We start from the raw sequence: 24,812 nt of genomic DNA on the forward strand, positions 1-24,812 counted from the left end.
AAAGGTCCGTCCGACCGACCCATTGTCCGATATCTCAACAAACTTCCGCACTCACATAACCCATTTTTGAACACCCTGATGACGAAAATGGGGCTCTCGAGTTTAGAACTGCACATACTGCATCATTGCAAGTACACATGAAATGTCAGATTTTGATCGGTTAGACGACTGCTCTGTGTAAAATTTTTGCAGGAAAATTGATTTCAAATTTGTGTATAAATTGTAACTAACGTTCACGTAGGATTCGGTAGACGTAAACTTGTCCAAATTTTTTGTCCAATTTTTTCTAATATATGAATTGAATAGCGTTTTCTTTGATAGCTTATTGAAATTTTCACTCATGAATTAATAAAAGTTTTATTGTCTGGAATCAAATACGGTCTGCTTCGCGATCAAATCATTTTTTACATTTTGAATTTTACGCCAAATTTAACATTTGAAAATTTTACAAAGATAGGAAAAAGTTTCACGGCTCAAAATATCTAGTTATTTGCGGCCAAATAACGCTGCACTCTTTTCAGAATATTCAATTTCAATTCAGTTATTTTGTTTTTTATTTCGAGCTGGAAGTTTGAATTAGTTTTCTCCAAAATATAGTCCACTATAAACTCTCAAAAAGAGGAAGGGGTTGTTGGGTGATATGGACATTTTCAATTAATCGTGGTAATACCTTAATTGATTGTGGTACCTCAATAAAGCAGGTTACTAAAACACAAACATTGCAGGTGAGTTGCGGAATTACCACTATTAACTGGAAATGTCCATATCATCCAAGAAATTGAGGTAGTACCACAATTTTAGGAGATAACCCTTAACTTTTTTTTCGTACTGTAACCACTAATTTCTCACTTATGAAGTGATAATGAAAAGAATATATTTAAATAATTTTGCTAGACGTAATGATGGTAAACATTATTTGGCAGCCTGATAATGCACCAAAAATTTTCGTCCGCACAATCATGAAACACCAATGGTTTGCAAAGGTCACGATTTGCATACTGCTTTCTTTAAAGCTCCAAACCATGCAAACCAGTCGAGGGTCCATTTGGTGATGATTTACCGCAAAAAACCATAAAAGCTCCGGCCGATGTATCAGGTTGGAATTACTCGGTATCGTTAGCAGCGATTATGATTGGTCAATATCTGACGATGAGTAATGATACTTTGTACTACTTCCCCGGCAGATACAAACAGTATCAGATCGTGTGTACATCAATGAGTGCCGGCAGCTCGCATACGCTTCCACTGCTGCCAAATCCGTCAGACCAGACCATAGGAATGACGCTCTCCAAATACATATCGACGGTGAAACTACCAAACCACGTATCTCGATTTGCGGCGTCGCAAACTTCCTGTCATACTTTATTTTTTATAGAGGAAACTTCTCAATGTTGATTATTGAAAACTTCTGTAATTTTTCCTCTCAGTGCGAAGAAAATTCTGTGAAAATTTCAAGTAATAATATTGAATCGTTCTTCTTAAAAAAAATAAAATGAGAGCGGAGATTTTTAAACACCGCAAACGAGATACGTGGTTTGGTAGTTTCACCGTCGATATGTTAATACCCATTAAGCTCGTTTCAGCGGCAAGGCGAGGATGATCGATTATCGATATTTCCCCATTTGAAGCTGTTGCAAGTAATCGATTACTAAGGTGTGCGTTGCGAACACACGTTTATCGACCCTTTTCAAAGGTTTAAATGGGAGATCAAGCGATGTATCGCAAAGGCCACGCCACGCCACTGGCTAATTTGGATAGTTTGGTAACGTTGGTCTCATCGTCTCAATAAGACCGTAACGCACTGGAAGCGCAGGTAGGCCAGACCGTGCTAAACACCTCCCACTTTGACTGACTTCAGGCGAATTTTTAATACACGCTCGGATTCATACGCCGATGTTGCCCGCTTGTTTGACATAATCTACAATGTGTGGGTGAAATTTTGTAATATAGCGTTAAAATCTCCTGTCTATCAGGGTAATTACTCATGATTATTGCGTCGTTAATGGACTCTCGTTTAAAGAAGATTTGAGCGAGAGAGGACCTGCTCTGACTTGAGTCTGCATTGAAGGTTGAAATGGTAATCCCTAGGGTAAAGAAATATTGGTAAAATAAACGCTTAGCGATAGGTATCTATGAGCTAGAATTGGTTTCGACAAATCAATTTAATTAAATCATTCATTGGATGCTTCTATAAGAGCCCGTCAGGTTTATATTTCACTTGGGCGAATTTTATAGCCAAAAATGCATAACCGCGGATTAGCCGTTTTCCTCTCTTTTAAACGAAAGTAATTTTTTTCCAAAATGTTAATCTTTTTGAGGGAAATCTGAAAATTCTTATAATTGGTTCAAATCTTAAGTACCTTTTTTTTTCTTTTTTTCTTTTTTTTTTAGGATGGAACCAATTACCGTCTAGTTCGATTATGACCAATATTAGTGGCACCCGACATTCACTTATTCGCTGGTCTCCTTTTATGGAGCGTGACAAATCATGCCTTCCACTTTTCTACCCTTGCGTTGAAGTCTCCATAGAAACTTGATGCATACTAGTTTTGTCTGTTGCTCTAGTTTCCTCAGTAGTTTCCTAGTCATAATTCTTTCGAATTATGACCGTTTCAGGCATCATGTGTAGAGTAAACTTAAAAAAAAATAGTCGTCTGAATTACGGATAACATATTTTAAAGGTCCTGTACTTAAATCAACGTCTCGCCAAAAATTAACTAATCTTCAAAATCCAAGTTCGGAAATGATTTGCTTACTTATTTACCTTGGCAGTTGACAAAATGCTAGATTTCACAAATGGCCTTCGATATATCAACTTTAGCGGTAGTTCAGTTTAGTCGTTTCGCCTGCAATGTATGCAGCCAGTTTAACGTCAAGTATGACCACTGGCCCGCAACGACAATGCAGGCGTTTTCTCAACCGAGCTCAATGCTGTACCGAGCTTGTTCTTAACGTGCATTTATATACTCTCATGAAATGTCCGTACCTACTAAGTACTTATTTTCATTGTAAAAATACTCGCTTGTATTGAGAAGTGCATCGCCGAAAAACAAATACTCATTTTTTAGAGACGCGTATTTGTATGTAAGAGAACAGCAATTATAATTTCATAGCTGAGGTACATGATGAAAACCTAATTCAGAAAGACATCCTAGAAAAATGAGCAAAGATGAAGTTTAAGAGACGGCGATGCTAAATAAGTGAACTTAAGGGATAGATAACGTTTTTGTCACTCTGAGTGAATATTTCTAGGGGTCGATCACTTGCGTTATCGCATAATCTTATCATTGTTCAATTGCTAACTTCTGTACTGAGCAGATATATTGGGATCCTTCCCAACGTCGCGTCTGGTTATCGTGGCAAATATTAAAAAAGATACTATCTTTTGCAGAAAACGTTGTTTACATAAGTATTATCGCATTAATATATTTCATTATTGCTTCCACTCTAATATCCTATGGAGAGAACAAATAAACTCCGCATCTTAATTTGGCGGCCACTTCCCCCATAAGAAAACTCCGCACCAGTATTTCGCCAACATTTTTTCCAGGTGTCAAACGTTGCTTCACGATTCATACATTATTTGCACTTGTAACAGAACTTGGGCGCAATGCAACGTACATTGTTACTTATTACGCATTGAGAAAAATGTTTGTGCATTTGTGATCTCTACGATTGATATTAGAAGTGAGACACAAACTAACCCAAATTATGTGTCAGTATTGCATTCGATTTAGCGTAGACAACCATTGAAATAACTGGAAAACCCCAGAATTAGCTGGAGGCTTCGATTACATTGTGTTTATTTTTTCATTTTAACCGAAATGCCGTGTTACTTTGTCTCTTTGCGTAGTCATCCCACTCGGCCATCTTTTCACAAACGCGACTATTGTTACTAATGTGCAATGACAATATGGACTTATAAAAAAATTAAAATACCCCCCCCCCCCCCCACTTATCAGGCAGATAACAATGGGTAACAGTGGAATACTGACAATATTCCTTAAACATGGAATAAATCATAAGAATTTGTAACCAAAATCATAAATACGTAGTAACTAACTATCGTATCGTAAACTGTCTCTGGTCTCTTACAATGTCTGCGTGCAAAAGCAACCCACCAAGGCGTTCTCAGGGCGAACTTCCGTTTACGGAGAGGAATGGAACGAGAGTAAGCTGCCGGCGTGCAGAGCGCAAGCGTGACGCAGGATGATCCAATAACATTATCCCTCGGATCGGCCACGTTAATCGGTGGCAAGGGTAATCGGATCCCGATGACGTGCTCAGGAAGAAAGACGTTTGAGCCTTGCAATGCTGCCAAATTTTATTCGATAAAACTACGAATTTGAAGGGGAACTTTCGGATACTTTTCTTCCACTGGAGTTCTTGCATGTGGCAGGAATATGCGATATAGTTAGTTGGTTAGATAGTTAGTATATTTTAAGACATCCAGCGTCACAGGCTATTAACGTCTTCACAGAGAATTTTGAAAATGGGAATCTATACGACAATTTAGATTTTTAATTAAGAGAGGTGAATGGTTTTAGACATACATGAGTCGCTTTTATATGTATTATATTTAAATAGCAAATTCCTGACACATGCAAGAAATCCAGTGGAAGAAAAGTATCCAAGAGTTTCCCTTTAAGAAAGACGTTTGAGCCTTACGATGTTGCCAAATTTCATTCAATAAAAATATGAGTTTGAAGGGAAACTTTTGGATACTTTTCTTTCACTGAAGTTCTTGCATGTGTCAGGAATATGCGATTTGAATATTATACATACATGAGTCGCTTTTACATATGTATAATACTTAAATCGCAAATTCCTGACACATGCAAGAAATCCAGTGGAAGAAAAGTATCCAAAAGTTTCCCTTTTAGAAAGACGTTTGAGCCTTGCAATGTTGCCAAATTTCAATCGATAAAACTATGAATTTGAAGGGAAACTTTTGGATACTTTTCTTTCACTGAAGTTCTTGCATGTGTCAGGAACATGCGATTTAAATATTATACATACATGAGTCGCTTTTACATATGTATAATACTTAAATCGCAAATTCCTGACACATGCAAGAAATCCAGTGGAAGAAAAGTATCCAAAAGTTTCCCTTTTAGAAAGACGTTTGAGCCTTGCAATGTTGCCAAATTTCAATCGATAAAACTATGAATTTGAAGGGAAACTTTTGGATACTTTTCTTTCACTGAAGTTCTTGCATGTGTCAGGAACATGCGATTTAAATATTATACATACATGAGTCGCTTTTACATATGTATAATACTTAAATCGCAAATTCCTGACACATGCAAGAAATCCAGTGGAAGAAAAGTATCCAAAAGTTTCCCTTTTAGAAAGACGTTTGAGCCTTGCAATGTTGCCAAATTTCAATCGATAAAACTATGAATTTGAAGGGAAACTTTTGGATACTTTTCTTTCACTGAAGTTCTTGCATGTGTCAGGAATATGCGATTTAAATATTATACATACATGAGTCGCTTTTACATATGTATAATACTTAAATCGCAAATTCCTGACACATGCAAGAAATCCAGTGGAAGAAAAGTATCCAAAAGTTTCCCTTTTAGAAAGACGTTTGAGCCTTGCAATGTTGCCAAATTTCAATCGATAAAACTATGAATTTGAAGGGAAACTTTTGGATACTTTTCTTTCACTGAAGTTCTTGCATGTGTCAGGAACATGCGATTTAAATATTATACATACATGAGTCGCTTTTACATATGTATAATACTTAAATCGCAAATTCCTGACACATGCAAGAAATCCAGTGGAAGAAAAGTATCCAAAAGTTTCCCTTTTAGAAAGACGTTTGAGCCTTGCAATGTTGCCAAATTTCAATCGATAAAACTATGAATTTGAGGGGGAACTTTTGGATATTTTTTTTCCATCGGAGTTCTTGCATATGTCAGGAATTTGCGATTTGAATATTATCTCTCATGGAATATTCTGCAAAAAACCACGACCGTGCCATTGAATTTCTCTGAAACAAGCCCCGAAACTCAAAAGAAGCTCTCAGAGTTGAGGCTGTAATGGTGGGGATATCCCAAGTTATCCTGTGAGTCCACCTCTATATCAAGTCGAAGTCTTCATGCAAAAATAGATAGCGAAATATGATTGTCACTTTGTTTAGGGACTGAAAAACTGAAAACACAGCAACCCTGCCAATGTATTTGCTCCCTATCCTTGAGAGGTTGACTAGGTAAATAGAGGAAAACTTTCAGGATAGCGTCGGACATCCCTTACACGTGGGCCTCAACTTAGAGAGCTTTGGAGTTCGTTTCAGCAAGAACCGGTGGCACCATCGTGTTATTCGCAAAAGTTTACGTACGAGAAAGCAAATAAATTGCAAATCCTCCCTTCTTGCGAGAGCTCCATTCTTTAGAGAATTTTATTTGCCATTATAATCTATAGTGTCTAAACATTTCAGGAAATAATCGATATCGTCACCTCCCGGCCAAACTATCACAAGCGCCATGCGACGTTTCAAAAAGTTCCGCCATCATTTTATTTTTTACAGAGAAATCTTTCAACGAAGCTGTCGAAAAATTTCACCAAATTTTCTTTGTACTGTCGCTAATATTCAGTGAAATTTTCAATCGAATTCGACCAACAGTCTCTCTGTAAAAAAATAAAATGGCGGCGGAAATTACGAAACGGCGCATGGCACCTGTGATATTTTGGCCGGAAAGTGACTATATAACTCTAACTCAAAATATGAGTCTCATTTACCAATTTCACCATGTAACGCCGTTTGCTGGTTTTTATTTTTATTTAAATTTCTTTTTTATTTTTAATCTATTTTAGCAGTTGATAATGGTGCCGTAAGGTACCGAAACGTCCTGCCTTTGTATTTTGTATTTTAGCCTTGTTTCCGCATTTTCCTGTGTTTCCGATTGGCAATCTCAAAATAAATATTTCATCTGAAGAAATATGGCAACTCCCGAATGTTCATACGACGTTTTTCCCTCGTGGAAGAGGACGCTGGCTGCAGCTCGGCAAAGGTCCTGTCACTCCCAGGAGCCGTTTCATTGCCAGGCGCATCCGACACTGAATACCAACGGCGGAACCCTCTCCCCGCGCAAAGGCCGCGCCATGATTTACGGCCCCACGCGTTCCGTCCGAGCGACTTTTTATCGCGGATTTTCGCCAATGATGTGTGCTGGCGCCGATGAGCGGGTACATTTGATCCTTGCGAAATCGGTCACGTTTGCGTGGTTCCCGCACTGATTCATCTTTTTTCCAGTCGGTGGGGTTTCAGCGACCTCGATGCGGGCCCGAGGTCGGGTGAAATGCCGGCTTTTCATTTATGGCTTTTGTGAAAGGCGACCACTTCGACCACTCGCGGTTTGATAAGGGAGCCCTTGCAAGGTCGTGTAGCTTTTGAGAGAGCATACTGAAAAGTCTAAAGAAAGATGGAGTGAGTTAATTCTTACTTGTCCTCTATTTTTTCACAAAATTATTATTAACGAAAAATAGAGTCAGGGGATAAGATCCAACTTGGGCATTTCCAATAGACCGTATTCGATAGTGGTCTGCTATATTGATTGGTCCAACATGTAAACATAACCTCAATAGTCAATTTATAAATTGCACGGAACGGATCTTTTGTGATGGATTTTTTATTCTTTTGAGTAGGTACCATATGCCAGTGAAAAGGAAATATTAAGATTTCTCATTTTCAGCTTTTCCATCTTAAATCTTAAAATGTTTGCTTAAGGTTATGTTATTTTGTCTTCGATACAATCTCACTCTTTGATGTATTAAATACGATCTATAAATTGTTGTGTTACCCCAATAAATTAGGTTACTTACCCAAATGTTGCGGTAACACCCCCAACTTGAGTTGCGGTACTACCATAATCAAATGGAAATGCCACTATTATTCAACACATTGGGAACTACCCCAATGTCTACCAAAATGTGTCAGGCGTTATCCCTTAAAATTGTAGTGCTAACCACAATTTTAAGGAATAACCCCTGACACATGCGTGAGGTTTCACGCCGCATTTGAAGGCGTTTTCAAAACAGCCAAATTCCGTTATCGGAATAATCGTTTTGCATAGTTCATATTATTTTGTTTCCATTTCTAACCACTTGTTTAATTATAATCATCCTATAAAAATCCCCCATTTGTAAATACAATTCTAGCTGAAGCGCACTTCAGCTATGCATTCACTTTGCAAATACGTACATAGGCCGAGATAGATGTGCCGAGCGTGCATGAAGGCTATCTCCATTTGAACCTTCCGTCTCATTACTACGGCGCAATGATACAACTCTTCGAACTCTCCGGAATGCGTGAGGTATCACGCCGCATTTGAAGGCGTTTTCAAAACAGCCAAGTTCCGTTATCGGAATAATCGTTTTGCATAGTTCATATTATTTTGTTTCCATTTCTAACCACTTGTTTAATTATAATCCTCCTATAAAAACCACCCATTTGTAAATACAATTCTAGCTGAAGCGCACTTCAGCTATGCATTCACCACTGCAAAAATTTCACAGGAAATCGACAAGCCCAGCGTGCATGGAGGCTATTTCAATTTAAATCTTCCGTCACATTTCTAAGGCGCAATGATACAACTTTTTGAACTCTCCGGAATGCGTGAGGTATCACGCCGCAGAGGAAATCGACAAGCCCAGCGTGCATGAAGGCAGGCCCGCCACAAGGGTGGGGTACTGGGTCCCTGGTACCGGGGCCCGGGCCCTGGAGGGGGCCCTTGTTACCCGTGAAAAACCACTACGAATTCACATGCAACCCGTGTTTCGTAAGAAAAAGTGAAAAATTTACCCTAGAAATTACGCAAAAGGTGAATAGATTTTCAGAAACACGCTGGGGCACTGTAGAATTCTTTTTAAATTTTCAAAGAAGTATACTTCATGGAAAATTTTAATCTATTTTCAAGATTTTCAGTACAGAGGGATATTTTTAGTAACTGCGTTTCATTTTCTTCCGTCGTCAGATGCTAAGAGTCTCCAGTCTGGGCATCCTCGACTTCAATGGCTCATGGCTCAACTCCCTTGCCATAGACAAACGAAGGGGGAGTCCAGGGGGGCCTGGCCCTCTTAGAACTGAAAATAGTATCATATGCCCCCCCCCCCCACAAAAAAAAAAAAAAAATAAAAATATTCCAGATGTTTTGAATGCAACAATTCGCAAGTTTTTGTGCTGAAAGTAGAAAAAAAAAAACATAATTATTCCGCAGAAATTGATGGAAAAATTCTTTATGGAAGCTTCAAAATGCGTCCGATTAGTCGTATAAATTCTAAAATTTCTCGGGGGATGCCCCTCGGACCCCCCCCCCTCCGTGCTTGGGGCCCGGACCTTAAAACTGGTACCAGGGCCCGAGATGGGATGTGGCGGGCCTGTTCTGAATTGATAACCTCTCCCGCTCAATGGTATGAGTTTGTTCCCTACGTGGCAAAATTGAAAGTGATCCTCATTGCCATTCTTTTCGTCTTCATTTCTATCCCTTTTTCCTATGTACCTCCAACGATATCTGTCAATAATGAGATTGCTTTGTCTATTCTATTCAATAAAGTGAGTAGTAGGGAGCAAAATGAATCCGTGTTTTTAGAATAGATAGATAGATTCGTGTTCTCCGGTAGGTTTGTTGCATATGCGTGAAATTGCAGGCGAACTTCGAGTAGAAAATAACTGTACTAGGTTCTATGGCTGGCTTGAATTGATGAAAAAACCATACTATTTTGAAATTGAAACACTGTATTTTTTTATTGTTGTTTTTATCAGAGCAGTAGGAGATATGGTAATGTCGCAGAGCGCCAGGGAGCGCTGTGAAAGTGGCTCCTGTGTTCAAAAATAAGTATTGTGACACTGTGATTCAATGTTCTATGTAAGCACAGATTCTAATTAAAATTCGGCAATTAAAATAATATTGCCTCGATACAATCATTACGAATGATTAGAACTAGACTATACCAATGAGAATGATGCGTACCCAAATGGATTTTCAGCGGACTGAAATGGGGAGATCGTTTAAGCACGGATGTAAAACTGTTTTACTTACCTTTCGTGAGTTCTTAACTGCTATCTTGTTTCGTGTGCTCATCGTCTTCTCATTCATTCACGACTGTCATCAGGAAGGTCCTTCCGACAACATATGAGAATTTCCTGTGACCTTTTACATGCTTTCACTATTCTTTTGAATTAAATAGGAATTTATTTTGCTACCTTAGTATAATTATTTTACTGTAAATATTTAAGTTGCTTATGTCGTTGAGCAAAGAATATTCAAGATGTCTCTAAACTTTTTTTTCAATATATCAGATACAAGTATAGCCATCGCTGGCAATCTTCAAATGGTTCACGTCTTCTTTTGATAAATTGTAATAATGCGTATCGGCATAATGAAGTTGTGATAAGAAATGTAATGACCTTCAAATGAATGCTTTTGACTTTGAGCGCCTTCCGTTTTTGTGATACTCCACGCTTTGTCACGGAGTTAGTTTAGTTGCGTGTCCACTCTAAACCCAACTAAGGTCACGCATCTCACCACACGCTCTCCGAAGAGCACTAGTTCTTACCATGTTTAAGGAGGATTGAATGCATATTCACATTAAAAGCAAAATAATCCGTATTGTAATCTTGTTTCTTTATTTTTGAATTTTATGATTTTTTGTTTATTCATTCAATTCAATAGTGGATTGAAAACTGCTGGCAATTATTAATGCCATTTACGCCAGATGCGCACTAGAAAATATCCACTAAACCATTCCTAATAAATACCACTCTCTAGACAAGCTTTCTTTCACAAACTATGGATGCGAGCAGACTTTAATTCTTGAGTCGTTTTCGAATTCACTATCTTGAATACAGGAAACTAGATTTTGTTTCAAACGAGGAACGTATGAATGATAGGCAAGAAAAATATGCTCTTATTATCTCATTAACGCTGTTTTAAACGTGATTTTATTTGTTGTCTTTCTCTCCAATGTCATTCGTCGACTCCTTGTTAATGGCACAAATGACAGCAGGGCAAGCTGACAATCACCGAAAAAAAAAGATGCTGTAGTAACATCCCGGATGTCACGGTTGTTAAGAAAATGTGTGACCACTCTTGGATGTTGCTATTAACACTCTGGCAGTTAATGTAGCATGATTGGATGTAAATGTAACATCCTAGGATGTTACTTTAACAGCCAGAGTGGTAATTACAACATCCAAGAGTTGTCGCACATTTTTTTAACACCCAGGATGTTAATACAGCACCTCTTTTCTTCGGTGTGCAGCCTGTAAATACGAACGAGATCACCGTAAGTGTCCTGAAAATTCATCGTGCCACTTCAATTCAGTTCGTATGTCTAAATGATCTGCAAGACTTCCTGAGTACCAAGCAGGATTTTGATGGCTAGAGAACAAAACCGCCTATCTGAAAAGTTCCAACTTTGCAGGACAAAGAGAAGACTTCGCCATTTTAATAATTTTAAGGTCAGATTTGCAATTGTTTCATGCATTACAGCGTCATTGCAGCGCTCTCCCACAGAATTGGAAAAAAAAACTGAAAATATGAGTTTGCATATTTAAACTTTATAGTGCGGCAAAGTTGCTAACTCGTTTTTGCCAAAATTGATAGTTAGGCGGGATTGTTTCTTTACCCTCATTAAACGTTTTAACAGGCAGAAATGTGGATTATTGCCCCGTTGTGATCATGCGGATCTCGGTGAAGGTACCCCTGATCCTGTCGTCAACTCACACCGTGCTCTCCTACTTAAAAGTTCAATCTTGCCAGAGAACTCTCTTCAATATGTAACTGTCTTGTTCAAGTAAGATGGTTGGATCTTTTAGACATGTAACGTTGTTTATTCTCAAATATTTATAGAACTTGCCGGGTACCAATTTTTGGGTTGTCAGAACGAGAGAAGTCAGGAAGATGGTGTGTTTGCTATCGTAATTTTTAGGTTTTCAAACAGTTCTTTTCCTTTTTATCTATCTCCTTATTTGGAATGCAGTAAAAGAAAAAAAATGGTGCGAACGATTTTTCCTGCAAGAATGGGCATGATTGTTTTCATGCTACATTTAACGCATCGTGGCCAACACACCACCTCTCTGTCTGGAACACAAAAGTGTGTCAGACCACTATTTTTACTCACGTGTAAGTTGCTGATTAAAAGTGTTGGACTAATTTTTAACTAAAGTTCAGTTCGTATTTATCAGAAAACATTTGGGGATTGTGAATATTCTCTTAAACTATTCGAGTGAGTAGAATATTTCAAATGCATAGTAAATTAGATAACGATTTTGATGTTATGACATTTTTTCATCAATAATACTTTTTGGGTAAAAGCCAACTTCTCTGTGAAAAATGCGATGTGGATAGGGAGTAGTATTCCAGAGTCAGCTTCAGACTATTTAGAGCTCAATCTCTCTCTGTACTTACTGGCGTGGGTGCAACATTACTTACTCGGCGCAAAATGTGAGAGTGGCTCTAAAAATATACTTTGTAAGGGTTCATTGGCTTTAAAAAATAAAAGCACGTAGGATTCATTCAAAATTTATTAATCGTTTGAAAATCCAAGGCGGGGTGCACCCCGCCTCGAGAAAAATTGCACTCTTATCCAGGCTTACGGCTGGAAAGGTAGAACAGACTAGAAAAAAAAGACACATCTAGTTTGATTGGTTGCTTTGCTTCTTCGAGTTTTAAGTATCGGATACAGTTACAAGCAGATAGAAAAAATATAAACAAGAAATGTACATGGTTAATTGCTCCTTAATCTCAGGTTTTCTTTTATGAAAAGGAAACCTGAAAAAATGACAATTTTTCTCCCTAGCGGGAGAGATCTCACAAATCACAGCTTGCTCCAGAATGTGCTGAAGTTAAGCATCAGAACCAGTGACAAGTCTAGAAATTTTTCTGCGCTCTCTGATTCGTCTTTCAAGTAGTAGATAAACTTCTCCACCAATTCGAAAGTCATGGAAAAAGAAAGCAAAACAAAATTTCTAGAAGAGGCACCGGTTTTTGAGGCGTAGATTTTATTTATGGCCAGGAGATCATTGTGGCTTTTGAAAGCTCAAGGGCTCATTGGTTTTATATCCCACAGAGAGTTGTGATTGTAGTCTGTTTCTCAGAGCCAATTTACAGGTTAGTGTGACATTGGCTCTCAGCTTAACTTGGTTATTTACTCTGGATGTTCAACAATTTCTTCTCAATTACTAGAATCGACCAGTCAAGATCAGCACTTAGTTTGCCTAGTTAGAGTTCGCACGGAAAGCTAAATTGGGCTAAAAATCAAAGGGTTTTAAGTGTGCAAATTTTTAAAAACTAATATCCTTAATTCGAGGTTGATAATGGTAACAATATTCATTTACATGAACAACAGGTTAGAGTCAGAGATCTTGCAACTTCAAAACCAAATGATTAACAGCCAATTGACCATTCATGCGACATGTTGAGATGACGTCGTATGGCCGAAGAATTCTCGATTTACAATAAAACCTATACGTAATTGCTTGGATTGCTAAAAAAAATCACTATGTCTCCGATAGGACTCGCTGGAAAGACAAAGCTCTTGGTTCAAAAGAACTCCGGTAAATAAGCAAAGAAGGAATCCGCTTGAACCAAAAGCCTTGGCCATTCTGTAATTCTTCAGCTCAGCCAAGCAACTTTACAATCCGCCTTTAGTAGTTTCTAAATTGACGCCTGTTGGGGGATCGGTTTACTCGTCTGTAGGCACGCTGCTTGGGGAAAGCAGAAGCTGGGTTGTAGGCGTTGGGTGCAGCCTGGTAGGCGGGCTGTGGAGCGGAGGCAGCAGGCTGGTATTGTTGGTAGGCGGGCTGCGGGGCAGAGGGGGCAGCTTGGTAGGCTGGCTGCGGCGCAGAGGCGGCCGGCTGGTATTGCTGGTAGGCGGGCTGCGGGGCGGAGGCGGCGGCCTGGTAGGCGGGTTGCGACGGGAACGTGGCCTGGGTCTTGTAGGCGGGTGCGGCGTTGTAGGCGGGTTGCGGGGCGGAGGCGGCGGGCTGGTACTGGGCGGCGTGTTGGGCGGCGGCGGAGGGTCTTTGGTAGGCGGCTACGGGAGCGCTGCCGGCGCCTTCAGGCTGTGGGGGTTGAGATGCGATGTAGGCGAGAGCCTTGGCGATGGCTTCTGGGACTGGGGGTGGGGTTGGGAGGTGGGCGCCTTGGGGTTCGAAACCGTTCTTGCCGGAGGTGTAGGTGACCTTGTAGAGGACGCCGTCTGGGCCAGTGTATTGGTAGAAGCCGGTCACTGCGATGGCCTCTTGTTCGGGGACTCCGGGGTTCTCCAGAGCTCCGGCCTCTTCTGCGGCAATGCCGTTTCCGGTTTCGTAGCTGAAACAGAAAAAAAACCCAGATCATTTAATATAGAAAATGAGAACATTTATCTAAAGGAGTAACATTTAAAAGTGATGTAGATGTGGGGAGGGAAGAAGTTTTCTCAATGGAGATGTTGCATGTGTGAGGAATTTGCGATTTGACTGTTAATTCTTGTGTAAAATAGCTCGCGAGAAACACGATGATGCCACTGCTTTTCTCTGAAATCAACTCCAAAGCTCAAAAAAAGCTCTCAAGTTGAGGCCAAATGGAGGGAATATCCCACGCTATCCTAAGAGTCTACCTCTACATCAAGACAAACTCTCCATGCAAATATGGGAGCAAATACATTAAGCAGAGATGCCGTGTTTTCAGTTCTGGAGTCCCTAAATAAAGTGGCAACCCTGCTAATGTTGCCCAGCTATGGACATATATGTAAACTGTTGGGCAAAAAAAAAAAAAAAAAAAACCAGTATTGCTCCCAGTGAAAAAAAATGGATCACTAAACTTAATTCCTTACTAAAATGTTATGTACCGTTATTTTTAAATGCGGATTCTCAGTGGGGGATTTCCAAGAAAATTTGTAAACGCGTATTTGAAGATCCATAATTCGTAAACAGAGTTTTATGAAAAATCACATTTTTTTTCTTTTCGGAAACTTACAGTAGAATTATTTCTTTTGTATTCTAGATGTTACAGTCAACGGATACTTAATCAAAGATGACTCGGAACATGTAATAATTTTCGCTGTGCTGTGCCATGTTTCTCACAAAGTCTGGCAGTTCAGCAAACGTGTTAATCTGCAAGACATTGACGGCAACAGAGCATGTCTGTCTAGGATATTTTAATAGCGAGAACGTCATTTTTCAATAATAATTATGTCCCGTCTTCGCAGCTTCCAACTGACCCACTAACCACCAGAATGCACATTCAGAAATGCCGTATAATTTAATGTGATAATGGAATACATGAATTTTTTCAGATGAAATTGGCAACGATCAAGTAGCTGGCCTTAGCAAGCGAAGAGCCTAATTGCTTCATATCAATATTCATAGAGGTCAAAAACATTTTTCTGCAATTTAAACGTTACTCCTTTCATACATACCGGCCACCGCATCATTACCTAACAAAAAGCGTGAGCAGAAACATTTTTCCATTGAGATTTTCTTGAAAGGTCTAGCAACAAATGATAAGTGAAGTCTGTGTGATGTATTTCATGTATTATACCTATGTCATGCTCACTCAGATAGTTGGTCGTCCATTTACAAAAAAAGAATCCATTTAATTCCAACATTGAAGCATAAAGTACTTGGGTACACAGCTACGAATTTGGAAAATCACTTTTTTTAGTGCTAACAATTTTTTTCCTTTTAGTGAGTTTTCTTTTGAACAGCTTATTTTGCTTGATCTAAACATGTAATTAAATTACTCAGTAAATTACATCGTAAATTGGCTAGTAAATTTGTGGAGATCGTGCTCTTATGATATTACTTTTGAAATTCATTCTTTTATGAGGGGTATTTGTACAGTTCTAAGTTTCCCATATCAAACTCTGGCGATGAGTTCGAAGGCTATGAGGACCAAGCACTCCTCTGAGACTCAATGTTTTTTTAACAAGAAAGAGAAAGAAACACGTTGTTTTATGATCCAATATTCTCATTTATTGTAATGATGTAAGTTTGAGAACTCTTTACGTTTTGGAAGTGTTTCGTTTGAACCATCGAACTCTTCATTTACAAGATCCCTATATGCATTGAGAAATAAAAGACTGCTCCTATAGCAAGTCAATTCATGACTCTTGCGCCCGTTTTTTTGCCACCCCCGGTGATTATCAGTCAATGACCCTAAGAAAGAGACTCTGAAATGGAGGCAGGGACTATCCCCCCCCCCCCTTCCAAAGGGCCAATAGGGTTCAAGAACGCCATCATCTATATTTCTCACGTATTGCGTATTTTTCTATCTTTGCGTTAAAGTCTCCATATTTGAAAACACGTTACAGTTATTAATTAAAACATACAGGTTGTTCTTTTCGTCAAATTGATGAATGGATAAGTCTTTGCCTTGTAATGTTTTTTTTTTTACTTTTAATGTTATTAAAGGTCGATGGGTCAGTTCCTTCCGCTTTTAAACTCGCGTCCAAGACACCGAAAGACTCTGAAATCTTACGATCCAGTTCCCCAGCTCCAAGGGGTAACTGAGGGCAGACGAAATTATTTTAGAGAGCCCGCACGGATTTTTCCGCGGTGCAAAATGTACTCTCGGAAGCGACGCAGACTCCTCAAATGACGACTGATGACTAAAGGTTCAGTTACACGATCAAATTGAGCCATCAAACTGAAGCTCTGATTGGTGGAAAAAGGCCTGAGGTGAGGATGCGACCAATGAGAGGCCCAATTTGATGGCTCAATTTGATCGTGTAACTGGACCTTAGAACTTGGAGGGATCAGTTCAACGATTCTAGCCTAATTCACCAAGCCAAATTCTCGCCTCGAAAATAAGTCTCATTTGACGGATATTTGCTGTTATGCTCGATAAATAAATCATCAACCATCGTCGGGAGAAAAGTAGCGTTAACCTCCGAATTCGACTTTTGCCGCCACCCAATGATAGTGCCCAAATTGTTAGCCCGGGTCTCTTAAAATAGATTGTCTCCGGGCTGAGGCACTATTTTTCAAACGACCGGATCCGTCTAATACCTAACCTCAAAGCTATATCCAAAGCGGCATCGACGTGTCCTGGCCAGAAGCGAGCGATGCGGCTGGGTGGTCGGACTGCATCGTTGCAAACAATGCATCAAATTAGCTTTTACCTCCCATTCAACGCCATATAAAATCCAAACGTTTATCTCACAACCTGGCAACCTTGTCGGGCGGCGAGGCCGCGGAGGTCGGCGGGTCACCGGGTTAGACCGGCGCTCATCCTCGGAGCCCCCCTCCCCCCTCCGATGGCGGGCATGTTTGCCGCTCGAGGATCAAATGTTGGATGGCCTTTACAGTTTACAGTTTAGAGTTTAGATAGCCGATAATTCAGCTCCTTGAGCAACGCTCGGCCGTTGCAGTTGCGACACGACGCCGAGTCCGAAATCCCGGACGGAGAACCGCGTGAATCGAATGGGAATCCTGGGGGGGATACGGGGTTTTCGTCGACGGCCGGCACCCCCGCCGCCCCCGCGATCTGGGTTTCCCGGTAATTGGGCAGGTTTCGTCACGTGTCAACGAGTCGTCGACCGTTTCAGCGCTTTCGGCCGGGGCGTCGAAAGTGTGACCAATCATGCTCGTTCCCAGTCGCGTTACAACTCTTGATTGACCGTAATAGAGACCCGTGAGTAATGCTCTTCGGCGCGGCGTCGAGCGGACAGGTGAGGGGTCGATGATATCATCTCTTGCCAACCGGGAATGTCCTATGTGATGCTGGTTAAATTTTCGAGGAATGTGGTGCCACTAACTCTTTGGTCCCCCTCTTCAAGTAATTAAATATCAACAGTAATTCATTTTTCGCGAAGTTTAGTAGAAAATTTATCGAGAAAAGGAACTGAGGATGAAAAAGCCTATTTGCGAATCTACCAGATGACTAATTTGGAGCTATCCCCAAATTATGTAACGCTCTGGGGAGAAGGGGGTCGAGGCTATCATTATTTTTACTCGTTTAAGGATAGGGACCTACGCCACAAATGCATGATAAGGGGGGGGGGGGTTTAAAATGCCGAAAAAGTGCGTTACGTAACTAAGGAACGGTCCCTTTGATCTGTTGGGACTATGTGCGAAGAATGATGATTTATCCTCAGAAAGTTGTCCGAGCTTTTTCTAAGCTTTGACCCCTTTTTGATTTTTTAATGGTACAAATAAAATTAGTCCTAAGTACTCCAAAAATGAAATCAGGTTATAACCGTGAAAAAAGTTGAGAGCTCACTCTCCTCTAAATAGGGAAATCCAAATTTGATAAAAGAAAACCGAATCATTGAATTGTGCAAGGAATGAAATAACACTAAATTTTTTTTAAAAAAATGCTAACTTTTGATGGAATTATTGTACCTCAAAATAATTTAAGAGGATTGGATACTTTCAAGGGAGAAAAGTCATGCTAGAATTTTTTTTTCACAGAAAGCTGTAAGAGGAAGTACGTTGGTGGTGCACTTCAATCACGTACAAGCACAAATCATCCAAAAATGAGAGGTGCGGGGCATGATTATTCTATGGGGCAGCTCTCAAGGCTCTCTTTTTCCCTGAGTGCATGTGAATAGAGGAGCAACGGTCATTACTTGCATGCCATTCAAGTAATAAGACACTCCGGCCAATCACAATGAGAATAATCCTGACTAAGATGCTACTTGCCGAAAGCAAATTTTAATGGCGAATGATCGGTTCACTGATATGCGCCTTTTCCGCGGTAATCAAAGGCGAGCAACTTAAATGCCAAAACGGTGACGGCACCCTTTCAACTCCATTACCTCGAGATTGGCAATTCCCAGGCTGGTGTCGACGCTGGGCTAAGGTCACACCCAACGAGCTATCGACATGACAAAACCATCGACCATTGCCAACTTGCGGTATCGCGACCTGGGAAAGTCGGACTTCTTTTCCACTGGCGAAGTATTTTTCATCTAAATGGCTTCGGTCATTTCAGCACGTTTTCTGATAATTTTACAGATGCAACTTCTGAAATGTTATGTATAAATGGTTTATCATTTAAATCAGCAGCCTGGAATGAACGATAACTCCAGAATCAGTGAACGAAGCGTCAAGCCTGTTGGTACCACATTTAAGAAATTTATGCCTGGAGCTCACATTATTACAAAAAAAAAAAAAAAAAAAAAAAAAAAAAAAAATTAAACCAACTTGCCCTGAAGACTACACTTGTGGACCGTAAGGTCTACAAGGCATAACTCTGTATTACTTTTGCAACATTAGTCCTTGCGTGCACGTCTATTAGATGTTCTATTAGAGTTTATCAGTGTTCGAAGTATTGAAAAATGACAATAATCAAAATTATTACCTATCACCCGTCATAATTTATTTGACTCTCTATGACTCTACACAATGAATGGTTTGGCTACCATGCATATTTTATAGAGCTGAACCTAATTTTCTCACCCCTACTTGGCGCTAAACTGGCGGATGTGTGAGAAAATAATTCAATTCCACTTTATCTCTCTTCAACCAATCATGTATTGAAAGATGCTGCAATCCTTTTGACACCATGAAACAATATGATGAAGGTGGAGGCTACTTTGCTACCTTGAAAATAGCTAATTACGAGATCAGATGAACAAGCCAGTATTATGCGAATAAGAGGATAAGATCACGTTACATTGCCTTCTTTATATTGTGTGAGAGGAATCATTTAGCTACGACAAAATCAGGCATACTAGAGCCGAGAGCTTATGACTATTCGAGCGTTAGTGTCATGGCGTGGTGTCACTTGAAAATGAAGGCGATTCTACATGTTTTACTTAACCCTTTGTACTACCACTACCACTGTTCTACTTGTTTCACCTGTTGTTTTAAACATGGAATTTACCTGGGAAAAGTGCCTTAAAGTGGGGGAGCAATGACATAATCGCACCTTGCACATAAAGAGGTTTCCTTACCATCATTTGGCGCAAGGAGCACCCAAAAATTGACTTTTTTGTTGCAGTTTAAAGTTTGAGGACAATAAATGAAGAATTCGAACAGAACGCCGTCAAAAATTGTGTGAAATTCATGGCTTAAAAAGTTGACTTAATATTGTTATAGAAGTATTTGAACATTTTTAGCGACCATAACTGAAATTGATGAGTTTTAACCCATTTCCGTTTTCTTGCGAGCAATTTGAGTTTCCATCTAATACAAATTTTGCTTTGCTCCATCTTCAACCCCAAGTGAAACACAGAGTTGCAAATATCGAGAGGCCAACCGCTTTAATCAATATACTTTTTTTTGTAGCATGGCACACAGTTAAAAATTTTCATGTTTATGTTTATTTTGGATTACATTGAGTTACTGTTTTCCAGTTAGACCAACTAAAAGAACTTGGTTAATCGACCAATTTTTTGGTTATATCGACCGAGGTAGGAACGAGGAGACCCTAGGTAATCTAAAACGTCTAGGGATGAGGAAAAAGTCCTGCCGAACTAATGTACACTTGTTCCGCATCTATCAAAGCTGCATCAGCTTTGGTTTCAAAGACGTCGCAATATTGAGGATGATCTGACCTACCTGAACTTGTACGATCCATCTACGTTGGGTCCATCCCTCTCGAATTTGACGATGGGAATAGGAGTGGTCTCTTGAGCGAGAGTTACAGCGCACACGGCGGCTAATAAAATGGCAATCTGAAACACAAAAAAAATAAAACATTTAAATTAAAGTACAGGTCGTCAACAAACTTTTTCTCACAGTTTTTGCGTAAAAGCTAGGACTTAGTAAACGTGGTGTTTTTGAAACATTAATAGCTTTTTTGATAAGCAGTTCATCACGAACACATATTCTTTGCATACTGAAAAAAAAACTCCGGTTACAAAAGCTGAGTTCCCGGGATCAGAATCCGAAAGCTCCGGGTGCAGCACCCGTTGTTGTTCTAGCCCCTGAATTTGGAGCAGCCAAAGCTACGGTTCCAGCACCCATAATTTTTGGCTCAATTCTATGTTCAAAACGGAAGATATGTCATGTAGCCCGTGAATTTTTTGTGTGTGTCAAGCACAAAGTTTAACATTCCCGTATTAGGAAGGTCAACATTCGAATGTTGGAGTCCCGAAATTAAAAGCTTGCACCATTGCCATCATACGAATGGATTTATCTATGGCTATTAGTATTGGTTGGAATGATACATATTATCAGTGTGCGCCTGTCAGCAAATGTATTTCATCATCGAAAATCGAGAGTTCATTTACACGAGACATTCTCAGGAAAATGCTCTTGGTGGGTGTGCAGCACGCAAGTTGTTGAAATGCGTGAGTTTGGTAACACATGTAAATCGGACCGGAGTGAATAAGTGAGATAGTGCACAGGCGCATGCGCCGCACACGCTGAACTATGAATAAATTTGTGCTCGAGCGGCCTTGAAGATGCTACCAATCACGAACTGGAAGGTTGCGCTCGTTGTCACTTTGTGTCTAATTACATTTTCGTCTACCTTTCATAGACTTTTTCAAGTAAACGATCTTTGGAGAAGCGTATTCTAGAGAGGTCAGCTGGGAAGGGCCAATAAATTTTGGGATAATGTCACTGACTCAAATCCTGGATTCATTGCCATGTTTTGAAAAAAAAATCCTGAACTGTATCCCATTCAGAATTCTGTCAGAAATGTAAGTATTTTACAATGAGGAAAATATTAGTAAAATATTACGAAATGCTTTTGACATAGAACTATTTCTTTAATCATGGAAGTCACTTTTGGAATATTGTTCAAGATAGACAGTTTTTCTCACTTTCTATCTTAAAAATTCATTCGATAAAAAAATCGTCACTAATACAAATTATATAAATCAGAAAAAATCGGCACAAAAATTGGAAATACTACAGTTTAGGTAAGAGATAGGTTTAAAAAGCAGGCATTAGAGACTTTACAAAGTAGATTGCTACGCCACAGAGTATGAACGTTGGGATTTATGATAATTAAAAAAGAGGGTGGTGTTACAAAATATTCTCAAGCTTTTCACCTTGAATCCGTTGTAACATCCAAACATCATCATTTTATGATCACTCACCAGCTCAAAGAATATTTATGAGCTTAAAAGTTTTTTTTTATCTAATTTGTTAATATTTCAGTTTTTCTTTGAATTTTTTTTGGCGTAATACACTGGAAGTAGGAAAGATGGTGCTTCTTCATATGATTACGATCTTTTACACCAGGAGCACTGGAAAAAAAACACATTGGATCTAGAGTCCAGACTCTTAAAAACATCGACAAGAAAAAATACTCTTGATTCAATCAGATTTCAGCTTAAATCAAGAACCAAGCCTCTTAATTTGAGCGGATTTCCTTTTGATTTAAGCTTAAATCTGATTGAATCAAGAGACCTTTTTCTTGTCAATGTTTTCAAGAGTCTGGACTCTAGATCCAATGTGTTTTTTTCCAGTGTATTGTTGCACGGAATGAACCGAATGCCACAAGTACCAGTATTCTCATCACTTTCACATCGAAGGGATGGTTAAACCTCTTCTCAACCACGTCCTTCAAGCCCTCACCCAAAACATTTCTCGCGACAGGAAAAACCGGTGAGAATCGGGCGGAATCTGGCAACTGCGGTTGCACACCTGTCGCCGCGAGTGTGAGATGATCCTCGGCCGATAAGTCGCGGCGCGGCGCGGCGTCGCGGGTGCACCGCAAGTGTGAACTGTTCTTCGGCTGCGGCCGGGGATCCCGAGGTCTTGACCGCGCCAGCGCGGGTCAGGTCTCGTTGCCAAGTCTGGAGGCGAGTTCACACCGAAGCAGACGTGACGCCGGCGGAGGGTGATGTCGCCGGGATTAACTCCGTTACAACATCTTTTTGGCAACGTTACAAGGTCAAGTTTGAGCTACCCTCAGGCCTCATGGCACATAAATGAGACGTTGCGCTCAGATGTGAGCATCGATGCAAAGAGAAGAGTTTGATTATTTTTGTGCTTTTTCCGTAAATTTACGACTTATTTTTATGTAATCACAATCATTATTTGTGTATTGTTCCGAAATTCAGATCGAGAGACTTAAATGCATGGCAAAGAAAGTGGATATTGTTCTCTTCAATGGAAGGCCTCGAGGCGATCGGATGCAGGGAGAAGAGTTTGATGATTTTTGAGCTTTTTTTTGTAAGTTTATGACTTTTGATGTAATTGAAATCATTATTTGTGCATTGTTCCGAAACTCAGATCGAGAGACTCAAACGAATGGTAAAAGAGTGGATGTTGTTCTCTTCAATGGTACGCCTCGAGGTGATCGGATGCAAGGAGAAGAGTTTGATGATTTTTGTGCTTTTTCTGTAAATTTATGACTTACTTTGATGTAATCGCAATCATTATTTGTGCATTCTCCCGAAACTCATATCGAGAGACTCAAACGCGTGGTAAAGAAAGTGGATGTTGTTCTCTTCAATGGTAAGCCTCCTGATTTTCATGGCATATTTTGTCACTCGGAGGTGCAAAGCTCTCAAACTTAGATCGAGAGACTCAATCACTCGGTGAAGAAAGTGGACGTACTTTTCTTCAGCGCTATAGATACATAAATTTTTAAGATATATAAAGAATGAAAAAACTACTCTCCGCGAAAAGGCCTACAGTTCGAGTATAGCGATAAAATGAGATAACTTCAATCCATACGACGAAGTTAGGAACAGTAAAATGTTATTTACGTTGAACTTTCAGCTTCTTCACGGTGGGCAGAATCCTACTGTGCAAAAAATTGGGGGAATTGGCTAAGTAAGAGACGAAGATTCCACTTCTTATAAATGCAAGTAAATGAACCTCATTTTTAGTAGTTCCTTAACTTGCAACTGCTTATTCCTTTAAACTCAAAACCCATTGGTTATTTTGGTTCAAATTCCTCTGTATGGTTATAAAATATACAATCTCGTAATTAACGAAAACGGCTTCGGTTCGAAAAGCAAAAATTGAACTCACTAGGCGCAATACATGAACGTGTGGCTCTCATCAACTAAATTCGAAATTTCTGCCGTGAAATTGCGTTTTTTGAGCCTAGGAGAAGTATGCGATCTCATATTACAACATTTTGTGATTCAAAGTCAAGTTGGTGTCGTAGTCGGTAAAAATTAACAAAAGACGAAAAATAGTGAAACGATAATTATTCCATTATTAAATAGAGACCAACAATAATGTTTAAACGATGCCTATAGGAGATTTAATGATTCTCGAATATTTTATCGAAGCAGAGTAATTTAAACACATTAACAATGCGAAATAGGCGAAATTTTTAAAGCGAGATACTTATTCAATAGGGTAAAGTTCCACTATTGTTCGATTTACGGCCGATCGGACGGTCACCTGCACGCCCATGCAGCGATACGATATACGGTCTCCAAGGCAAGTTCTTCGGTTATTAATTAATTGAACAAGTTTGTCCTCCGATAGACCGAGATGACACACAGCAGTTGGTAGCACAGATCGCATCCGAAGATGTTTCTCATCGAACATACCTTTGTATTCATTAACTTGTTATCCGTATCATGTCCACCGTGTACTAATTAACAGATGAGAAATAGGTGCAAGGTTGACAAGTTTCCATCCTAACGCGCCGCCAGGTCGAGAGATGGGCGGATCACGGAAAATTGTAGAAACTTTGCAATTCATTTTGTAGCTCTAACTTGCTCATCTTATGCAATTATCGTGCGATTTGGCCGTCCTGAACAGCAGACGATAGACCACGAGAAACGAACTTAGACTTTACGATTTCAAATTCGCAGCACCATCTACAGTAATATCACACTACGCTCATCTCTGCGGAATCATCCTGAAAGAATCGAGAAGAGAAGCTGTGTCAAGGTGGGTATTTCTAATTAATTCTGCGGTGTGACACAAAGAACATACGTGCCACCCGCTC

At 39.7% G+C, this 24,812-nt stretch overlaps 1 protein-coding gene across 1 annotated transcript in view; it reads right to left on the reverse strand.

The window, feature by feature from the left end:
• Positions 1 to 12,514: 12,514 nt before the first annotated feature.
• The window catches only part of LOC109035794 (uncharacterized), a 29,145-nt gene continuing 16,847 nt past the window's right edge, over positions 12,515 to 24,812 (reverse strand). The window contains exons 2-3 of the mRNA XM_072297600.1: positions 20,498 to 20,613; positions 12,515 to 14,321 (exon numbers count right to left, since the gene is read on the reverse strand). Of these exons, the coding sequence (XP_072153701.1) occupies positions 13,655 to 14,321; positions 20,498 to 20,613 (783 nt within the window). The 3' untranslated portion in view covers positions 12,515 to 13,654. The remainder of the gene's footprint in view (positions 14,322 to 20,497; positions 20,614 to 24,812) is intronic.

The sequence above is a fragment of the Bemisia tabaci genome, chromosome 3 (genome assembly GCF_918797505.1).
Source record: "Bemisia tabaci chromosome 3, PGI_BMITA_v3".
Taxonomy (NCBI): Eukaryota; Metazoa; Arthropoda; class Insecta; order Hemiptera; family Aleyrodidae; genus Bemisia; species Bemisia tabaci.